The 22,007-nt window shown below is 42.8% G+C and overlaps 1 protein-coding gene across 1 annotated transcript in view; it reads right to left on the bottom strand.

Moving 5' to 3' along the window:
• LOC110205537 (calpain-8) overlaps nucleotides 1-22,007 on the bottom strand; it is a 109,319-nt gene that overhangs the window by 27,591 nt on the left and 59,721 nt on the right. Inside the window, 4 exon segments of the mRNA XM_020982189.2 lie at nucleotides 4,020-4,031; nucleotides 13,824-13,999; nucleotides 17,866-18,026; nucleotides 19,250-19,324. Coding sequence (XP_020837848.1) covers nucleotides 4,020-4,031; nucleotides 13,824-13,999; nucleotides 17,866-18,026; nucleotides 19,250-19,324 — 424 coding nt within the window.

Genomic DNA, 22,007 nt, shown 5'->3' with positions numbered 1-22,007 from the left:
CAGTGCCAACCCTTCTGTGTTCTATTGTTTTCAGAACAGCCACAGGATCGGAAAACTTAGAATTGAGAGAGACCTTAAAGATCATGCCATCCAATTGCACCATTTATAGCTCAGGAAATTGAGGCTTAAATCAATCAATCAATCAGCATTTATCGTCTACTAGGTACTATGCTAGGTGGAGTGGGGGAGTGTACAAAAAAATGAGACAATCTGTACTTGCAAAGAGTTTATATTCCAATAGAAGAGACAAGTACATGTATTGGTATATATAGGATATATTTAGAAAGAAAGAAATATAATGTAGCTAATGACTTGGGAAGAAAGCTACCCATAGTTGCAAGGAATCAGGAAAGGTTTCATGTAGAACATGGTGCTTGAACTGGGTCTTGAAAGGAGAAGACTCTATGGAGAGAAGGTAAGGAGGAAGTGCATCCCTTCTAAAGAAAACAGCCAATAGAGGTGGAGTGTCATATGTGAGGAACAGAGAAAAGGCCATTTTCGCTGGATCACAGCATAGAAGGGGGAGTAATGTCCATGATGTTAGAAAGAGAGGTTAGGGGAAGGTTATGAAGAGTTTAAAAACTAAATAGAAGAGCTTGTTGGGGTTTTTTGCCCAGAGACACTAGGAAGCCACCGGAGTTGATTGGGAAGGGGAAGAACATGACCAGATCTGTGCTTTAGGAAATCACTTTCATAGAAGTGCATAAGATAAACTGAAGTTGGGAGATCAATTAGAAGGCCGTTGCAATAATCTAGTTAAGAGAAAATGAGGGCCTAAGTTAGGGGTGGTAGCAAAGTGAGTAGTGTGTGGAATGCCACTCAAATTAAAAATAAAACAAAACACAGAGGTGTCCAACAAGAAACAGAAAGTTAATTTATTATTGATTATTATTATTCAAATCTTGAGATTTGGGTGTCCCCACATCAGTGGCTCTGATGAAGGGAGACAACCTACAGAGGTAGAAGTTAGTTTATATAACCCTGAAGGTTCAATTCCCCCTACCTCACGGCTGTCCGTTAACTCAGCTAAAAATTTGCAGTTAGGAAGATAATTTACAATTGTTTTGGAAGGTCTCAGGGATTGAACAGATAATGCTGGGAACAGAAAGACATCTGAATAAGACCCTGTCAAAGGGAGATAAGAGGACTTGAACATTTAAGGGTTTTCCGGGGCTTGGGACAAAAGGCACATCTGGATAAGATCAGAAGGCAGGCCAGGGCTTAACAACTAGACAAATTTTAACTGCTAATATCTGGCACTAAAAAGAGAAGATCTTACAGTAATCTATTCTTAACCCTATCCTACCCTCTGAACTCATTACCTTAATTACACTGAGAAGTCTTCACTGGGACATCTCATTCAGTAGTAAGTCAGATGTCATGATGTTGTAGAGAGAGAAAAGGCAAGATTTAGCAACTGATTGGATATGGGGGTGGGGGGAGAGTAAGGAGGAGTGAAGAATTCAGGAAAATGCTGAGGTTATAATTCCAGGAGACTGGATGGATGGTGGCACTTTTGACAGAAATAGGAAAGTATGGGAATGGGGAGCCTTAGAGAGGAAAAATAATGAGTTTGGCTTTCGACATATTGTCCTTGAGAAGTCTCTGGGATATCCATCTACACCCACTCAATCAGATGAGTTAACAAAAGGTCACTTGGGTAGCAATGAGCAAACCTGAGATTTTAACCTATCTTTTGACTCCAAATCCAATATGCTTTCTACCATACCATGCTTTTTGTTCCTTTTTAACAAAATTATTTTTGTTTGCTACCTATAATCCCATAATAGGGTCTCATTTGGTTATGGAAAGGACTCTGGATTTGAAGTATGGGGTGATATGAGTTCAAACCCCAACCATACAATTGACTAACCTATGACCTTGAGCAAATAACTTAATCTATCCCTCCCACTATAGCTCCCTCATTCGCAAATGAAAGGGGTTAAATTGATTGTCTCTATGGTCCCTTCCACTCTTAAGGATCGTAGATTTAGAGTTAAAAGGCATCTCCAAGTCAATTAGTCCAACCTTTTTGTTTCACAGAAGGAGAAGTTAAGTGACTCATCCAAGGTCCCACAAGTATTAAAGTGGCAGGGCTGTCTAAATCCTATGATTTGATCTCCCCGAACAAAAGGGAAATAAGAACCTAAGCCCCATAGCTCAGACCACCAAACCCACCACCCATATACAGACCATTTATCTGACACCCCAAGTGGCAGCTGTCTGGGAAAGTGGCACTGTGAATCCATGCCTCATGACGGGAACGTGCATTTGTAAGATGGGTAGGGGGACTGCCTGATGTATAGACGGAACCCATGGCTTTGTGCTCCTTCCAACTGAGCTGACCAGCCACTAGGAAAGACCCCCAAGGCAGAGGAAGATGGCTGAGCAAATACACCTGTGAGGAATTCATTAGCCCTTCTCTCCAGTGAGGAGAGGAAAATGCTGGTAAACAGAATTTCTTAGGACAAGGGTCTGTGTTGAGAACACTAATGGGAGAAAGTGGGGGAGGTGGGAAAGAAGGGAGTAGAGGAATCTTTGATTGAAGGAATGAGAAAAATGGATTTGGAGCTATAGGAATATAGTTTTGTAAAACTAGGACCTTCCAAGTCATCTTGTTCAACCCCTTCATCTTACAAATGAGGAGCCTGGGCCCTAGAGAGTTTAGAGAACTTTCTCAATTATGTGTCAGACCTAAAATTCAAACCCAAGTTCTCTGACTCTAAATCCAGAGCTCTTTCCATGGCACAAAAGTCAAAGTTGTAATCCTATCAGGTTGCTCTGAAAACCTCAGATGGTGAAAATGGCAACTGTGACATTCTCAGTACCAAAACAACAGACATTGGATTCTGTGACATTATAATGACCAAGCCTGGCCCCAAAGAAGAGATATGAAAAGGTACCTCCCTCCCTTCTTTACAGAGCTGGGAGACCTGGAATGTTGTGTACTGCATTCAATTTTATTGATGCATTGCTTTCACTAGATTCTTTTTTTATTTTTTGTTATAGGAGATGGCTCCTTTCCTAGAGGAGAATATATTGGAGAAAAGTAGGTGACATAAAAATGAAAGATATAAATAAAAATTGATTTTTTAAAAAGCAGAGTGATCTTTGGTTCTCGGGATCATTTGCTCTGATAAAGCAAATCTTAGACTTCATTCTAGAGAAGCAGCATGGTATAGTAGAAAATACACTTGGATTTGGAGTCAGGGGACCTGAGTTCAAATCCTGAGCCTGCTATTCATTACCTGTTAAAATTGAGGCAAGTTTCTTAACTTCTCTAGGCCTCAGTTTCCACACCCTGAAAAGTAAGGAGTTTAAACTAGATGACATGTATGGCTAGGTTGTGCAGTGGATAGATCACAGGGCCTGGAGCCAGGAAGACCAGAGTTCAAATCTGGCCTCAAACACTTACTAGCTGTTTGACCCTGGGCAAGTCACTTAATTCTGTCTGCCTCAGTTTCCTCATCTGGTAAATGAGCTGGAAAAGGAAATGGCAGACCACTTTGGTGTCTTTGCCAAGAAAACCCCAAATGGGGTCATGAAGAGTCAGATGTGACTGAAACGGCTGAACAACAACAAAGGCAATGATCCTATGATGCCAGAGAAGGAAAAAAAGGCAAAAGGCATGTGTTTTCTCTCCAAAAAAACCACAATTTTTAAAATGGATTTCCTTGTCCTGGAGCAAAGACACCCTTGTGTATTAGATGAATAGGGACTTGGTTCTCCTATAATTGTCTCTGTTCTCATCAGACTAATGGACCCAGAAGGGAATGATGCATCATCACCAAGTCTCTTCATCTGGATGCCTGTCTGGTGGGATGGGTGCCAATTGCCAGCATTCTCTTTACCAATTCTCTCCGTCAATGCCTCAGAGGCCTCATAAACTCAGAGGGTCTGTTTACATGAAATCCAACTTGAGTTAGAAGAAACCACAGCTGCCCTTCCACCCACATGAGCAGCAAGCTGCCATATGTTTCTTACCCACAGAAAGCTGATTGTCAACAGCTCACACGTACCTCTTTAGGGATCTGTAAGGCAGAGAGAAAGAAAGAACAGGTGAGGCAAGGGTTCCAAACACCTTCCTTTAAATGGCCAGGTCTGGGCCAAACTCACAGCCAGCTTCTCTCAAGGTGCCTTGCCCTCTCCCCCATCCTACAAAATGCACGTTATGATCTAGACTCACGGGTGAGTCTAGTCAGAGAGCTGGGATTGGATGGCATTTATGAAACTGGCAGCTCATGAGGGATTTCAGGGAGAATTGCCAAGAGAAATGCCAATAGGCAGAGATGAGGAAAGAGAGCGTTGCATTCATGGGAGAGAAATGGGCCAGTGAAAATGCCAGGAGTCAGCCTAGGATGGGTGGGCATGGATGGATTATGATCTGCATTTCTGAAGGAAACTCCCCAATTAGGGAGATCACAGATGCACTGGAGCATTTGGGAAAGGTCAGTTACAACAGTGCCTCGGACCATACACCATGCCCACAACCAAAAGTCTCTTTTCTCTAGCAGACTGTGGACCCAGCGCCCAGAAAATTCTCCATGAGCCTGTCCTCTGCCCCAGATGGCTAGCTCAGCAGGTGTGATAGACAGAGGAAGGGAAAATGGAGAGCAGGTCCCCTCTACAGAGAGTCCCAGGAAGGCTCAAGAAAGTCAGCTGGAGTCACCTGCCCCTCAACCCCTTCCTGCCTCCCAGACTGCTCAGGGCCGGCAAAGCTTGCTGCTAATGCAGAAAACAGTCGTTTCCATATGCTGCACAGCCATCTGCTCACAGCTTAAAACAATTACAGGAAACTGATCAACTACAATAAATCTCCTGGGGATGGGAGGGAGTCCCATTCAGTCTTTCAAAAAATATTTATTAAGCACACTGCAAGGCACTGTGCTAGGTGGTGAGAGACATAGAGATGAGGCCTCTGTCCCCAAAGAGCTGCCAATCTAATAGAATCTAGGAGAGAGAGAGACTAAAAAACCTCAGGCCCTCATATGTGAGAAACTCTGCTCTGCTTCCTTGAATTTGCTTTTGGCCACTTTAAGCAATATGATAAGTACAAAGGATACACAGAAGGGAGAGACCTATGAGATCACTTTGTCTCACTCTTACTTTAGACAGCTAGTGTGATACAGCGGATAAAGCAGAGAACTGGCTTCAAACACTCACTGGCTATGTGACCTCAGCTAGGAAGCCATAATGGCTGTGAGCCTCAGTTGTCTTACCTGTGAAATGGAGCCAATAACAGTACCTTCCTCCCAGGGTTGTAAAGCTCAAAAGCGATAAAGGTACATAAAGTGCTTTTTTTAAATACGAGCTATTATTATTATCACAGAAGAGGAAATTTGAAACCAAGAGGTGCTTAGTGATTTGCCCAAAGCCATTCAGGTAGAAAGTAACAAGAGTTGGGATTTAAACCCAAGTCCTCTGACTGCAAAACCCAATCTTTCCACCCACCCTGCTTTAACCCATGGAACAGGCTTCAACAAACTTGCCCTGAGTACAAGGACCTAGAATTCCACCCCACTCCCAACATCTGTTCCTATGAGTATGTCACTCCTCAATTCAAAAATCTTCATTGGCTCCCCATTGCCTACCAAATAAAGTATAAATTTCTGATCCTGGCATTCAGGGCCTTCTACATTCTGACTCCTGTCCTACTTTAGGTCATATTATTACTTCCTTTCCCAAGCCCTATAATACAACCTAGCTGAACTTCCCATTGCCATCTCTGTCCTATCCTCTCCCATCTCCACTCCTTTCCACCAAGAATCCCCTATGCGTGAAATTGACTCCTGCACCATCATCAACAATGCCCTCCTCTCTTCACGTTACCACCTCCTCCAAGAAGCCTTCCCTGCCCCCAAGGGAAAGTGTTCTCTTTCTCCTCAGCCTTTGGGTTGCATGTGGCCTAGATCCCTCCTTTGTACATACAAATTTCACTTCTTCTATATCCCAATTGTTTGTTTTTATATCTCTCCTCCCCCATACATGTTTGTGATCCTTCACAGCAGGACCTATGAGTTCACAGGATCATAGAACCAGAGCTGGAAGGGACTTCTAGGGCCCACTAGGCCAGGCCTCTCATTCTACAGATGAGGAAACTGAGCAACCCAAGGAGGCCCAAGGAGGTCCAATGATTTTCCAAGGTGATACTGTCAGAGTTGGGATCTGGAGATGGTTTTCTTTCCAATGAATCATGCTTCCTCCATCCATCTTTCCTCCCCAGCACCTTGCACAGAGTAGGTGCTTAATAAATGGTTCTTGGATTTAATTGCTTCAGGCCAATCTACTGCCCTTGCCCCCTAAATGAATCTTCCTTTGAGAATTCAATCCCTAAACTCACATATAAACAGTGTACAAGGTCAGGCTACCCCTGACACTGCCTTTTCCAGGAATGTGTAATTCATACGTCCCTTTTCAGCTGTCTCCAGACATTTTCTGAACTAAAATGACTACGCCTGCACCACCCTCATTTCCCCCTCCAGCTCTAACCTCTGCAAAGTAATGGCACCTGGGGAAGACTCATCCATCTTAAAGGTGCAGAGCACACTGTCAACACATTAAATCTGCCCACCCAAGTCACTCAGGAGGGAGTGCCCAGGGCACAAATTCTGTTCAGAGAGGCACGAAGGCTCTACCTTCACTGGTACTGGCTGATGGACAGAAAAAGACAGTCATCTTTGGAGGACAAATTCCAAAATAAAAATGGGCAGGCAGGCTTGCCATCGAGCAGAGCCCAGAGAGCTGAGACCAGTCATGCAAACATTGTAGGCCTTGGGGGGGGGATTCTAGTGAGCTCCACCATTGTCATATCCTCAATCTCAAAGGAAGATGCCGTTTTGCAGGCAGTTGGAGCACAGAAGGCAGATGCATGGGACAAAATATTGCGTTCACTGGACAGAAAATCCCATCCTCCACCAAAAAATGAAAAACAAAAACAAACCCACAACTGGCTTTTGAAAATACTTTTGTCTTCTTCACTCAGACTCAGTACCTCAGATTAAGGAGACTCTAGTCATAAGGAAAAGGACCCTATAGCAAATCACAAGAATCATCGTTGTTAGGATGAACTCAACACATCTGAAACAAAAGTCATGCTCATTCCTAAAAAACAGTACCACTTCCCCTTCTGAATTTCCCTTTCCCCCATCTATCTTTGTAGCCTCCAGGCCTGGCAATGTGCTTGGCACACAGTAGAGATCTAATAAATGTTTGTTGATTGAATAATAATAGCTGGCATTTATGGAGCATTTTCATGTTTGCAAATCAATTTTGCAAATCAATATATTATATTATGTTATATCATATCATGTCATATATATGGAGACTATTATAATAGTTCAGGTGAGAGAGGATGTGGTCCTGAACTACGGGAGTGGCTGGGTAAGCTGAAAGGTACAAATGCAACATGTTGCAAATATGGACTAGACTAGTCCCAGCCACTAATTTGATGTGAGAGGTGAGGTAGAGGGAAGAATCAATGATGACTCTAAGCTTGCCAATTTAGGTGAATGGCAGGACAGGAGGGTGCCCACCACAAAAAGGGGAAATCTTGGAGAATAAGAAGATGGGAGAATATGACAAGTTCTGTTTTGGGTGTTTAGATTTTGTAATGCCTACAGGACATCTAGGTGGAAACATTCAGAATGCAGTTAGCATGGTTGGTATTCAGGAGAGATTAGGGCTGGGCACATTGATTTTAGAGTAATCTATGTAAAGATGACCACTGGAGCCAAGGGATGGATGATGTCACCAAAGTAGAAAATTTAAAGAGAAAAAGAAAGAAGGCCAAAGACAGGATCTTTTGAGAAATCTACACTTCGGGGGTAGGAGATGGATGCTGATCCGGCAAAAGACACTGAAAAGAAACAGATAGTTAGGAGAAGAATCACAAGGGAGAAGTTGTGCTCAGGGAATGACAAGTAGGTCAGTTTGCCTGGAATATAGAATACAGGAGGGGAAGCAATGTGAAATGAGTCTGAGGACAGAGAGAGGAGCCAGATCGTGAAGGAATTTAAATTCCAGATAGAGAAGTTTATAGTTTATCCTAGCAGCAATAGGGAGCCAGTGAGGCTTCTTTAGTGTGGGAGCAACACAGCCAGATGCTCGTGCTTTAGGAATAACAATTTGGCAATTATATGGAGGATGAATTGGAGATGAGATTGACTACAGACTGTACACCCAATTGGTAGGCCAATTGGGCAGCTACAATAGTCGGGGAAGAGGTAACGAGGGCTTGAATGAGGGTGATCCTGCCTTTGTTAAACATACTGCCGGCAACAAATGTGCTAAGCCTTTCTGTGCTGCATTCTGAAGGGCACACAACTCTATGCTCTCCTTACATTATGATATAAGGAGAATGAGATAAGGGTAAAGAGCAGTTAGGAGGTGGAGTGGATAGAGTGCTAGATCTGGAGTCAGAAAGACTCATCTTCATGAGTTCAAATCTGGCTTCAGACGCTTACTAGCTGTGTGACCCTGGGCAAGTCACTTAACCCTGTCTGCCTCAGTTTCTTCATCTGTAAAATGGGCTGGAGAGGGAAATGGCAAACTACTCCAGTATCTGCACCAAAAAGACCCTAAATTGGATCACGAAGAGTCGGACACAACTGAACAACACCAACAAAAGAGAAATACAGGAAAACTACGCAAATCGGAAGAGGGAGAGACCACTCTCACTGAGGCGTCAGAGGTTGTTTCACAAAAGTGGTGGCGCCTGAGTTGGGCCTTGAAAGAAGAGGAAACCTTATGAAACTGAGGTTGGGGGATGGGGTAAGAAGTCCATTCTAGTATACCTGTGCTTAGGGAGAACAAAGATGTAAAGGTAAAAAAGGGGCAGTAGGCTTTGGATGAAAGTACATGAAAGGAAATACTATAAGACGAGGCTAAAAACGTAGCTTGGAGACAAACGTGGGGATTATTGAATGCCAGGATCAAGAATCTATATTTTCTTTTGTAGCTGACAGAGATTTTTTTTTTTTGAGTCAAAGAGCGCCATTATCTGAATGACCCATTGGGAAGTCTGCTTAGACACTGGTGTAAAGGTTGGATTGGAGAGGGGATAGACTGTAGGACTAATAGCAACATAGAAGTCTAAGTGAGAGGAAATGAGGCCATGAACGAAAAGAGACAGAGATAGAATCGAAAGAATATTGGTTTCGGAATTACAGTCCTGGTTCTCCCCTTTGCTACCTCTGTGACCTCAGGCTAGTCACTTCACCTTTTGGGATCCCCTCTATGAAATTAACAGGTGTAACTAGATCCCCTCCAAATTCCCTTCCAGCTCTGAATCTATGCTATGAAAGGTAACTGCCATGGGAATTGAGAGGATATGGACGTGAGATTTATTTCAGAGCTAGCATCAAAGGGACGTGGCAAATGATTAGACATGGAGGGGGGTAAAGAAGAGAAATGAATCCAAGATGGCTATGAGGTTATAAGCCTTGGTGAGGAGCAGAATGTGGGTATCATCAACAGAAACTGAGAAATTAAGGGTAGCAGCAGGCTTTGGGGAGAAAAATGATAAGTTCAGTTCAGAACATTTGCCAACAATAATGTTTGTTGAGTTTGTGTGCCTGCAGGACATCTAGATGGAGACAGATAGTTGGCAACTAGAAATACACGACTGAAATTCTTGGAAGAAATTAAGGATGAGAATATCAATTTGGAGGTCATCTTCATTGAGGTGATAATTGATGTCATGGGGGTGGATGGCATCAGCAAAAGGAAGCATAGAAAGTTAAAAGCAGAGGTCTATGTGCCCTTACCTGTTAAATGAGGAGAAAGAACTGAAGTTCCTTCCAACTTTGAATCCTCTGAACCTATGCACTTGACTTTGTGCTGCTTTGATTTTAGGTGAGAAAAAAAAGAAGTGAACTCAGTTTAAATCAGTCTCTTGATCTCAGTGTACTCAGCTCTACCTTCAATTCAGCTCAGAAACCTTTATATCTCCAAGATATCTTACCACCTAAGAAAGAAACAAATTTCCCTAAACTCTCAAATCAGCCACCAAAACCAAACACACCAAAAAAAGGTCCAGGAGTAAGAGAAAAACAGGGTTGGAGGTGTTATAACATAATACTTCTCTCCTGTTAATAGGTTCCAAGTTTCTCTTTTCACTTGTTAATTCACTACTAAGTTAATGTACTACTAAGCATGAGATCCCCAAGTCCAGCCAACTGGAATGTGATTCTAGTCAAGGTATTCAACGAAATTCCATTGTAACAAAACAATCGAGATATTTCAGGAAGCTCATTATTTTAAAAGATTTCCTCAGTAATGGAGAATTCCATGTTACCCCTAACTCAACTTATTTAGAAACTACTAGTGATGGAGATGGTAGGTTTCAGGATGTCAAACTAATAAGGATGTGAAGACGGAGATTAGGGGATTGAGTTCTTATCTGACTGAGATCTCAGAAATGAAGACAGAGATCAGAGTTGGTTTGCTTTTCATGAAAGCCATAACCAGCATGAGGCCATAAGACCTTTGTCCCAAGGGAACACTGGGGAGAAGGAAGTTGAGGGAGGGGGGAGTACAATTCCTTGGAAAGGGCACTCTTTACTGGTAGTCTAGAGACAGCTACCTCTGTTCCAAGAGGCAAAACCCCACTTTCTCCTGGCTTTACTATACGAGCATGGGCAAGACTCTCTGGATAACAAACTGCCCCTTTCCCCCTTACCTACAATTGTACCTGCCATAAGACTGTTTGCTGCACTGAATTCCTCTTTGAGTTTTCCTCTATTCAAACTGCAACTCCTCCCTACTGTCCCATCACCCTTTCCTCCCACTCCAGGAGAAAGAATTCCTCTTCCACTCTACCTGAAAAGGATAAGATAGGTTCCCCATCTCCCTCCCTTTACTGAATACCTTAAAGCCTCAGTTTGGGGCTAGGCCAGTCCCAGGCAACATTGTGAAGATGGAGAAAATGTAGTTTGTCCTCAACAATTTCAGCATGCCTTTCAGTGTACCTCTTTCCTCTCACTGTGTTACACCCTAACCTTCTAAGCCTACTTGAGGAGAACACTGACTTCATGCTCAGAATCCTCCTCCTATGCAAATCTACTCATAAGGAAGGAAATGGTGACGAGAATGCTAAGCATGAAGTGATGTTCTGCACCTGCACCAGGAATTTACTGAGTGGGTTCCAGAGCTTCTTGGGATAGAGATATATGTGATCCCAGATACTCTTTGGGAAAGAAATTCATGGAGAGAGAAGCCACAAATATGTCAGGGAAGCTGGCTCAACATGTTCCAGTTTGCCTCCCTAGAAACTACTAGAATGAAACTTCTTGGGTGAAACTAGTCTCTCCTTTTGTCTTCCTTCTCTCTATCCCTCTGTCTCTGTTTCTCTTTTTTCCCTTCTTCCTCCTTTTCTCCTTCTCCCACTTTCCCTTCTCTTCCCTCTTCCTCTATTCTTTCCTCTTTTCCTCCATACCTCTCCCTCTTTTCCCTCTCCCTCTTCTCTCCCTTCTTTCTTTCCTCTTTCCCCCATCCCTCTCCCTCTGCTCCCTCTCCTCTTTTCTGCACCCTTCTTTCCTCTCCTCTCCCTCCTCTCCCTCTTCCCTTCTCTCCCCCCTTTTCTTTCCTCCCTCTCTCTCTCTCATCTTCCCACCCTTCCCATATTCTGTCCTCCCCCCACCTCTCTCTCAGATTGAACTGAACTGTTCTGTTATCTTGCTGTCGCCTAAAGAGCTCCTTCACTCTTATTTTCTGGTATATTCTAATCTGTAGAACTCTAATTTCTGTTTGCTGTTCTGCTTTACTAAATAGGTTTACTCAATATTTATAATGGTCTTTTGTGTACCAATGTTTGGTAAGAAGGAGCTAATCTAGAGACTGTAAACTAAAGGCCCTCTAAAGCAAGAACAGGGAAGCAGCTCTGCTTCCGGACTCACTCAGGCCCTCAGACCAGAGATATTTGAGGGGGCACATGTAGATAATTCTAGTCCTATGCTCCTCTCAGAGACCCAGCCTTATGGTATTCCTGGGGCCTGCCTGCCCCTTCCTCCAGCCTCCACCCTACCTCTTTCTCTCCACAGAGGCAGGACAGACATCATATCTATCTGGGTAACCACTTAGACAACCCATGTAGATATATGGATCTTACTGATACAATAAATTCAGTCACCCCAAGATGTAAGGGACTGATAATGTTTAAAAGAGATGGTATATTGTAGTGGAAAGAAGCATTTGGAGTCAGATGATATAAATATGAATATGAATCCTGATTCTGCGACTAACCACCTATGTAACCTTGGGAAAGTCATTTTATCCCTATGGTTTCCTCATCTGTAAAATGAAGATGTACTTTAAGAGGGTTGCTGGTCTTAGGTCTTTTCCAATCCAATTATCTCTATGGTCTCTTCTTATTAGTTGTGGACTCCTTAAGGGCAGGGACCATTTTTGCCTTTCTTTGTATCCCTGGAGGTTAGCACTGTGCCTGGCATATCCTAAGTTCTTAATTAATGTTTGTTGACTTGACTTGACTCTTCCAGTTCTGAATCCTATGATCCTACAGTATATTCTTTCTTCTAGTGGTTTTTATATTTCAACTGGGTTCAAAGTCTTAAGTCAAAGTGGGGAGGAGGAATCTTTATTTGAGGAATTTCTCCCATCAAGCCATTTGGAAAAGTATTTGGGGGGAAGCAGGAAGATCTTTCTTGCACTCCTAAAATCACACCACAGCTATAGTCTGCCACCTTCTTTGCCAGTCTCATCTGGTTCCAGGTAAATTTTATCCTTGAGCAATAGAAAAGAGGCCAAGAGACAGGCATGAAGAACCCAGACAGATTTGTTTGGCCACCAAGTGTTTTTTTGTTATTGATCTAAGGTTTCATTTGCAATTTTTGTTGTTGTTCAGTCATTTCAGTCATATCTGACCCTTTGTAACCACATTTGGGGTTCCCTTGGCAAAGAGACTGGAGTGGTTTGTCATTTCCTTTTCTACCTCATTTTATAGATGAGCAAACTGAGGCAAGCAGGGTCAAATGACTTGCCCAGGGTCACACAGCTAGTGTCTGAGGCCAGATTTGAACTCTTCCTGATTCCAGGACCATCTCTAACCACTGCACCACCCTTGCATAGATTACTCTAAAAGAAACTCCCTAAACCAATGGAGATCAGCAACTGCTCTGCAACTTGTAGTCTGCAGGCACTGAGAAGCTGTGACTTGCCCAGGGTCACAGAGCTTGCATGTATCTGAGGCAGGATTGGAGCCCAGGTCATCCTGACTCTCAGGCTGTTCTCTATCTACTACTTTCTGCTGCCTTTCAACCACTACAATAATACAAGGGAAACAGGATTACTGAAGGTAAACAATTCAGAGCTAAATCAAAATTCTCCCCAATGTTAGAGGCTAATGCACAAAGACAGTAAATTCCATAATGGCGGTGGCTACCTATTTCTAGTATAAGTGTGCCCAAACTGGGCCCCCAGTGCTGATTGGCACAGAACCTTTCCATAGGCACAACATGGGAAGAGCCAACTGTAAAGGAACACCCAGCACTCAAGGAACTAAAACCCTCCTGAGACTAGGATTGCCAGCTAAGCACATCCCAGTTCTGAGAAGGGAGGGAGGAAAGAGGGCTGGGTCCCATTACTTCTTTGCTCTCTGGCATGCTTTAGCCCTCTCCCATACAACAGAGAATAAAAACTCCAGTACTATGGCACATGAAGGATTTCAGAACCTCCAGGGAGGCTTTTAGGGAACATGGGGAGAGTTAGTAAGGAAGGCTGTCTGAGAAAAATGATAGGGATGATAGCCAACAAATTCTGACCAAAGAAACCCAGCGCCAAGTCAGAGGATAAACCCAGATTGGAAGTACCTGGTAAAGTGAATAGCCAATGCTGAGCATCCCTTGTCCAATCCTTTTCTTCCTCCTTCGGTTTTTCTGCATCAGACCCACCAGCACTGTGCAGCAGGGCTCACTTGGGCTCCCTTCATGGTGGTCATCTGCCTCATCCAATCGGATCTTGAACTGGGGATTGGTCCAGTATGTAGCTGTGCGTTACATTGATGTTCATTTACCCCCCAGAAAAAGAAGAAGAAAAAATGAAAGAAACATCAAAAGATGTCTTGGATATTCCTGTGTTACAGCATAACTCAGGCCAGAGAATTCCTAGTTTCTGCTTCTGGCCATATTTGTTCAGCAAAGGGGTCACATTTTCTTTTCTCATTATGTTTGTTTATAACATTCAACTACAGTGAGAGACAGCTTAGCATAGTGGATAGAAAGCCAGTCCTGCAGTGAGGAAGGCCTGGGTTCAAATACTACCTCTGACACATACTATGTGACCCTGATCAAGTCACTTAACTTCTCACTGCTCTAGGAAACTCTCTAAGACCATAAGTTGCAAAGAAGATGCCAACCTACATTAGTATGGAATATTTCCTTCTCCAGAGGGTTCTCTATAAGGAAATCATAGTTCCAGTCCCTATCCCTGCCCCTTCCCCCACACACACACTTAAATGGGAGAAGGTCAAGAGCCCGAGAGTGTATGACTAACTAAAAATATCTAAAGTGTCTAATCCCATGGGATAGCTGACCTTGTGTTTCAGCATTACCATGAAGTATGATCCCCAAATATCATGTGGCCTAGGGAAAGTAATCAAAGTTTATTACAGTGAATTTGTTTGGCATGATACAGTAAAAGGAGCAATGGCACTAGAACAGAGGGCTTGGGTTCAAATCTCACCTCCAATGCTTGTTATCTGTACAACCTTAGACAAGTCACCTAACCTTCTCGGGCTTCAGCTTCCTCACATGTAAAAATTGGGGGGCGGTCGGGTTGGGCGAGGGGAACTAAGCAGCTTCTGAGGCAACCTTCACCTCCAGACCTGTGATCCTATAAACCAATCTTAAGGACAGTTTACTAACTTCTATTGCAAATAAAGAAAAATGTGAGCTAAGAGGCAAAAAAATAAAACTTTGTTCATTTTCTATAAATTACGCCATTCTAAAATTCTTGGCAGGGGTGGGGAACCTGTGGCCCTCTAAGTCCTCAAGTGCAGCCCTTTGAATGAATCCAAACTTCACAGAACAAATCCCCTTAATAAAAAGATTTGTTCCATAAATCTTGGATTCAGTCAAAAGGCCAAAAGGTCCAAGGATGTGGAAGGCCACATGTGGTCTCAAGGCCCCAGGTTCCCCACCTCTGGAATAGGGGATTCTGAAAACAAATGGAATCTACGTGGAAAAACCTCTCCCAGAAGAGGACACTTAGAGGAGTTCCAATGAACCGCAGTGATCTCTCTTGTAAAGCCTTCAGCTCCTGCTGCCACTATGACCTTGAACAAACTTAACTTCTCTCTGCTATCAGAGGGGGTTGGACTAGATAACCTTTAAGGCTCCATCCAGCCCTAGGCTTATGATCGTGTGATCCTAAGCCTCTGAGTATCTCAGTTTCCTGGCTTAATACAAGTCCAAACTGCTGGGAAGAGGAAGAATCAACTAATGTCAGAGCATTCTGAATTGTCCAGATGAAAGGCAGGGTCTCAGAAAAGATGAGCGTGGCTACCCAGGTAACTCCCTACTTAGAAGTGCTCTGTGTAACAGGACTATAAAGGCAATGTTCTTACAGGCTCTGAAGACCAGGATGATTGACGTTCAGGGAATGTTGCCACCTCAGAGAGATTAGACCTCAGACCAAGCGCGCTGCTTGAGTTGTCTCAGCACTTCATTTTGCTTATGAAATGTACACTTCTTACATAGTGTGATATCTTTTATGGTGTATGAAGAAAACTCCTTGGCAATTAAGCAGCCCCACCATGATACCTCTTGTTCTCAAAGGGAGTTCCATTTCAGAGAGAAGACTACCTAGCCACAGGGTACCTGGAGATTTTACATGGGGAAACTGAGGTACAGAAAGATTGAGTGACTTTTCAAAGGACACGCAAGTCCATAACAGAATCAGAATGATAAATAAATTGGAGAAGTCATGGCTATGATCATTCTTATCCTGGAGTCTAATGCTTCTTAACTTCTTTATTTTTTAGTAAGTGTCTAATTTAATGAACTAGCAAGGCATCCGGGCATGTTTGAAAGGCCTCTGCTAGTATTACAGACTCTTTTAACTCCTTACTCTGCCACTTAATAGGGTATGACTTTAGGAAGTGAGTTCTGATTTCTGAGCCTCAGTTCCCTCATTTATAGAATGAAAAGCCTAGACCAGGGGTGGGGAGCCTGAGGCCTCGAGGCCACATGTGGCCCTCTAGGTCCTCAAGTGTGGCCCTTTGACTGAAGCAGCCCTTTGACTGAATCCAAAGTTCAAAGTTTGGATTTGGTCAGAGGGCCACACTTGAGGACCTAGAGGGCCACTTGTGGCCTCGAGGCCGCAGGTTCCCCCTCTCTGGCCTAGACTCCAAAATCTCTTGCAAGTTTGACATTTTAGGATTCTGTGATAATGATAGTATTGCTTTTTCAACTTTGTCTTCTAGGAATCTAAAGTTCCAGAATCATAATTCAGGGCAAATGTCTCTGAATTTTAAAGTTAACTATGTATAGGCTCCAGAGGAGACAAAGAATATTCTGAACTGTTTATATATTTGCATCATTACCAATTGGCAAGAGAGAGAAATCTGTTCATGAAGGCTACTTGGCAGGGGTATGCTAGCAATTTGTTTTATGTAGCTACCGCATTCACTCCCAACAACAATTCCTAGCTGCCCAAATTGATCCGTGCAAATTTCTGATGCTCCTCTCAGGGATTGCTAATGGTGATCATATTCTAATATGTCCCAAATGCACTACAATCTCTGCTTTTTTGTTTGTTTGTTTGTTTGTTTATTACTTGACAGAATTAAAGAAGGGAAATAAGCCATTAAAACAGCAAGTTTGGGTAGAGTTGAGGGCTGAGGCAGGAGAAAGTTTGACGAGATCCCAGGACCATCAAGTTTGGACTTTATTAGAATATAAGTAGCACCAGGAGGTAGAACATAGAGGAGACATGATCCTTGCCCAGTGTGCTTACAGTCTAAATCAAGCCAACAAGACAAGATCAAACAAAAGAAGTACATGACTTGTAGTGATGAGAAGACACAGTTTGTTTTCCTTCATTCCTCCTTAGAGATGTAGGGTGAGGGATGGTCATTTTTCTTAAATCCTCCATCAGGTGTTGCCTCAGCTGGTTCAACCTAGGAGGAGCCTACATATACGTTAGTTTTCTCTAGAAATTGTGAAATACAAGCTTGAGTTTCATGTCTATATCAGAGTTCCCGTGTTTAGTAAGACTTTCATCTAAGGTTAGTACAGAAGGAATAGCTTGCACCACAAGATGCACACTTTCCCTTGTCTACCTCTGGCTCTGAAGTGTGCTGAATGAAATAGCTGGTTAGGAATTAGTGGCTATTGATGAACAAGGTCTACAATACATCCTCTGTAAAATCAGGCATTTATTACACTCAGGTCCACACAGCACACCACTGGTGAGTGAAGCACTTTGATCAGCTGAGCCCACCCCTAGCAATATCACCATGTAATCATTGGCTAATGTTTGGGTAGGTGGGCTCAGCTGTAGTGGTCTGGAGGAGATAATGAAAGTGGAAAAGGGAGCAAGAAGGGAGGGGGGTGGAGGAAGAGCATAAGGACAAGGAGCAGAAGGCTTTCAGAGGGCTAAGAGTGAGAAGGGCTTGGCAGAAAGGTTTCACTAAAGTTGTCGATTTAGGACTACCATTGTCCCTCCAGATTCTGAACCACGAAAAAACCTTGCCCCCAAGCAGATGCCATTCTAAAAAGCCAAGCACCACGTCATCCGTAGAACAGAAATCTAAAAGCAGTCAGGCCTCAGTGCAGGAAGAAGAAACCCAAACAGCAGGCCTTGAGGCTGGTCATTCCAGTGCATGTCAACCATCATCCCTTCGGTCTGTACCTGGGTAGTTCTGGCAGCCCCCAGCTGTGGAGCCCCTGATCCAGCGGCCATTGAACAATGCCATATTCCATTTGTGGATCTCCTCACTGGTCAAGGAGTCAGGAGACAAGTTACAGATCTCCAGCCGAGAAAATTGCCTCTGGAAATCTGAAAATGACATCCTAGGGATGAAAAGAGCAAAAAGTTCCCAGACTGGTGAGCTGGGATTGAAATTTAGACAAATACAACCCCTGGGGAAGTCATTCCTTTTTTTTCACACCTACACGACCAACAGTGGAAAAGGAATGTCCTGAAATTCAGTGACACAGACTTTTTTCTGACAGTCCCAGCCTTATTCCAAAGTCTATGCTTCCCCCAGGGGATAGCGACACCATCACTTCCATTGTCCAATAAGCTAGATAATATTACTAATACTCCAAGGAATTTTCCTTACTTTCTTTGACTGTGGACAAACTACAATGGTTTCTCTTTTTCTACCCCATTCCTCATTTAGTACAGCACCTGATTCTTCCAAAGAAGGGACTAACTAGATAAACTAGTCATTTAGTCCAGCCCTTTCTTGATCTCTGGGCTAAATTACACCTAAACCAGGTCAGAGTTGAGTATCTTTTTAACTCCCAAAGATCTCCATGGATGGAAACTTCAGCATCCCTCATGAGGGAGACAACATGTACTTAGGTAAGTAAATATAAAATACATATAAAGCAGATACAAGGAAACCTTAAAAGGGAAGGGACTAGATGCTGGGGGATCAGGAAGGGCCTTCTACAACAGGTGATACTTTAGCCGAGTCTTGAAGGAAGGCAGGGATTCTAAGAAGAGACGGTAAGGAGGGAAAGCATTCCAAACATGGGGGACAACCAGTGAAAAAGCAAGGATTTGGAAGATGGAGCAAGTAGACCAATATGGCTGGATTCCATATCCCATCAGAGAAGATGTAAGTTCATCCCATTTTGTTATTAAACTACTTGGAAGCCATGAGGTACATTGAAAGCAGGAGTAATTTGTGATAGCATGGTTTCATTTTAGAGTTAGGGAAAATGATATTTCATCATTTATTTGCCCGAAGTAGCCTAGAAAATCAGTTGCTAAACAAGGGCTTAGATTTCCTGGTTTTGATGTGTCAAATTGGAGCACAGGAAGAATTTAATTTGCACAAAAGGAGGAAGGAGAACAAGGGCCTAATAAAACTGGCCATGACTGTATTCTTATTGCTTTACAATCTGCACCTAGGGAATCAATAAGTCTTGGGTACTTCAGATCTCTTTGAGCATCCCTAGGGCTGCCAGAGGAAGTCTGCTCCCTTTTGCTTCACCATGAAATTAGATAAGTGAAACTTGCCAACCAGGGAATAATCCACCAAAGAATAAGAAAGATTTCTCACCAAAATTCTCCATCTTCAGCCTTCTTGTCTAGTTCTTCCTTCTGCCAGGGGTCTATGTAATTCCATTCGGGGGCGCTGAAAGTCAAGCACAAGTCTTCAGTTAGACTCCACAGCAATGGAATCTCTGTTTATAGCAGGTCTCTTGGAGACATGCACTAAATACTGACCCTGTAATGATTAGGGGCCACACAAACCCAGCCTTTCCCACTACACGTAGACTGCTACCACAAAGAACCAGCTTAAACATGGAGAATCTTGAGTTCACCCAGAAATGAGCCTCTGAGGTGAACAAATTAAGAGAAAATAAGATCTGAAATATTCTATTTAGTATCTCTAAGGAAAGGGAGAAGCTAGGTGGTACAGTGGCTAAAGTGCCATGCCTGGAGTCAGGAAGACTATCTCCCTGAGTTTAAATCTGGCCTCAGACACTTACTAGTCATGTGACCCTGGGCAAGTCACTTCACCCTGATTGCCTCAGTTTCCTTATCTGTAAAATGAGCTGGAAAAGGAAATGGTGAACTATTCCAGTATTTTTACCAAGAAAGCCCCAAATGGGGTCATGAAGAGTTGGACGTGACTGAAAAATGACTGAATAACAGCAAGGAAAGGGACTTCAGGGATCAGCTTGTCCCAGACCCTCATTTTACAAATCTTTATTGTTGTTGAATTTCATTCCTTGTTAGGGTTCCCAACTGAGAATAAGCAAAGGCCAGAGCAATGAAATAAACTCATACCAGTTGACCTATATTCATGCTAAAAAGAGGAAACCAAAGCTTACAAAGACTAAGGGAGTTACCCCAAGTCATAAATAGTAAGCGACAGAGCCAGGATTCAAACGCAGGTCTTCCACTTCCAAATCTAGTGGGGTTTTCCCCCGTTGCATTATCATTTTTTAATCAATAAAAAGCATGGTAGACATTGTCACAGGATTACAGAAATCAAGATTTGAAAGGGATCTCAGAGGCCATCTAGTCCAACCCACACCTGAGAGGTACTCCCTGTTAATAATATACCCAATAAGTAGTCACCCAGCCGCTTTCTAAAGAAGTCCAAGGAGGGGGAATCTAATCACCCTTCAAGGCAACTCATTCTACTTTTGGACAGCTCTTGTTGCTAGGGGGCTTTTTCCTGAGATTTGAGTTTGGCATTTTGTCATTAAAGCCACAAGTGACTAGAACTGCTAAAAGGTGTTCCTTCAACAGCCAACCCTAATATTCAATGGCTGATTGACCAGTTTGTAGGTCATTCAATTCTCTTGCTTTGCCTCCTCTTCCTTTTTCTTATCTACCTACCTACCAGTCATTACACTTAATGCATGTCACTGTGTATTGTATTATCAGTGTATACATGTACTGTAGCATGCATGTATGGTATTGATATGTATTTGTATGTATCTTACACACACACACACACACACACACACACACACACACAGAGGATTATAAACTACTTGACAGCAAAGATCATATTTCACTTAAACTTTGCATCTCCCCATCACCCAGAATGTGATTTGCACGCAACTAATGCTTAATGTTTGTTGCTGTTGTTGAATTGCATTGCCCTTTAGAGCCTCCATCTAAGAGTGGCCAAGGTCAGTGAGAGGAAGAAAGAAAGAAATCAGTTCACTTCAATGCCTGCTAACAATTTTGGTAAAAAGGTCTTTGACCAAAAAAATTGGTGAAATTAATTGTTGTTTGCAAGAATTACGTACATTTCTGTTATACTTTAGATAGTCAGGAATTGGAAATATTGTCAGTCTTGCCAACAGCACTCAAGTTCTGAGATTTGCTCAATTCTAAGTGTCTTAGTTCAATAGGAACCCTCTGATCCAGAGGGAGTAACCCCATGGCCCCAGGTTTGTGTGTGGCAGGCTTTTCAGAACTATAATATTAATAACTCACTTTTATGCAGGCATACTCAGGTTTTCCAAAGACTTTACTCACAACAACCCTTTAAGGTAAGTAGTACAAGTATTACTATGCCCCTTTTACAAATGGGGAAACTGAGGTTTATAAAGGTTAAGTGACTTGCCACATTTAGTTAGTGTTTGAAACAGAATTCAAACCCAAATCTCTTGATCTCTCCGTTTCTCCCATACCCTGGATATTTCATGCTGCCTAGAAGCAGACAAAAGATATTTACATTGCAGATCATATTGATGCTATGATTAAAATCACTGAAGTCTTTTGAAAGGTCTAAATTAATACAGCTTCACAGAGCTATGGGAGGGTGGTCTAATCAACTGGCAACAGATGTTTAAAATGCCTTCAAACCACAGCAGCATTTAGGGAAAGGCGAGGGAACAGGGAATGACCCTTGGTCATGGACTTTAGTGAATACTGGCTCCTATCCTAGGCCACGTTGGTCAACTTTGCTCCAGTCTGACCTTCTCTTCTTTTGTTTAAATTACATTTTATTATTTTTTAATTAAAAAGCATTTGTTTTCTCTCTCTCCTACTCCCATACTACTGAAAAACAAATCCTTATAACAAATATTGTCAAGCAAAACAAATTCCCACATTGGCTGTGTCCAAAAACTACATGTCTTATTCTGCACGTTGAGTTCATCACTTCTTTGTCAGGAAGTAGGTAGCATGCTTCATCGTCAGTCCTCTAGAGTCACAGTGAGTCATTTTGTCAATCAGAGTCTAGGGGATGCTCACTGGCCAAAAGCTACCTTACTGACTAATATGGAGCTTGTTCCATTATTCAGAAAGCTTTAGCTTTACAAGCATGACACCTGGTTTCTAAAGCATCA

The sequence above is a fragment of the Phascolarctos cinereus genome, unplaced genomic scaffold (genome assembly GCF_003287225.1).
Source record: "Phascolarctos cinereus isolate Bilbo 61053 unplaced genomic scaffold, phaCin_HiC Scaffold_5;HRSCAF=322, whole genome shotgun sequence".
NCBI classification, from domain to species: Eukaryota; Metazoa; Chordata; class Mammalia; order Diprotodontia; family Phascolarctidae; genus Phascolarctos; species Phascolarctos cinereus.
The sequence above is the reverse complement of the archived record's forward strand: the minus strand, read 5'-3'. Positions and strand labels throughout refer to the sequence as shown.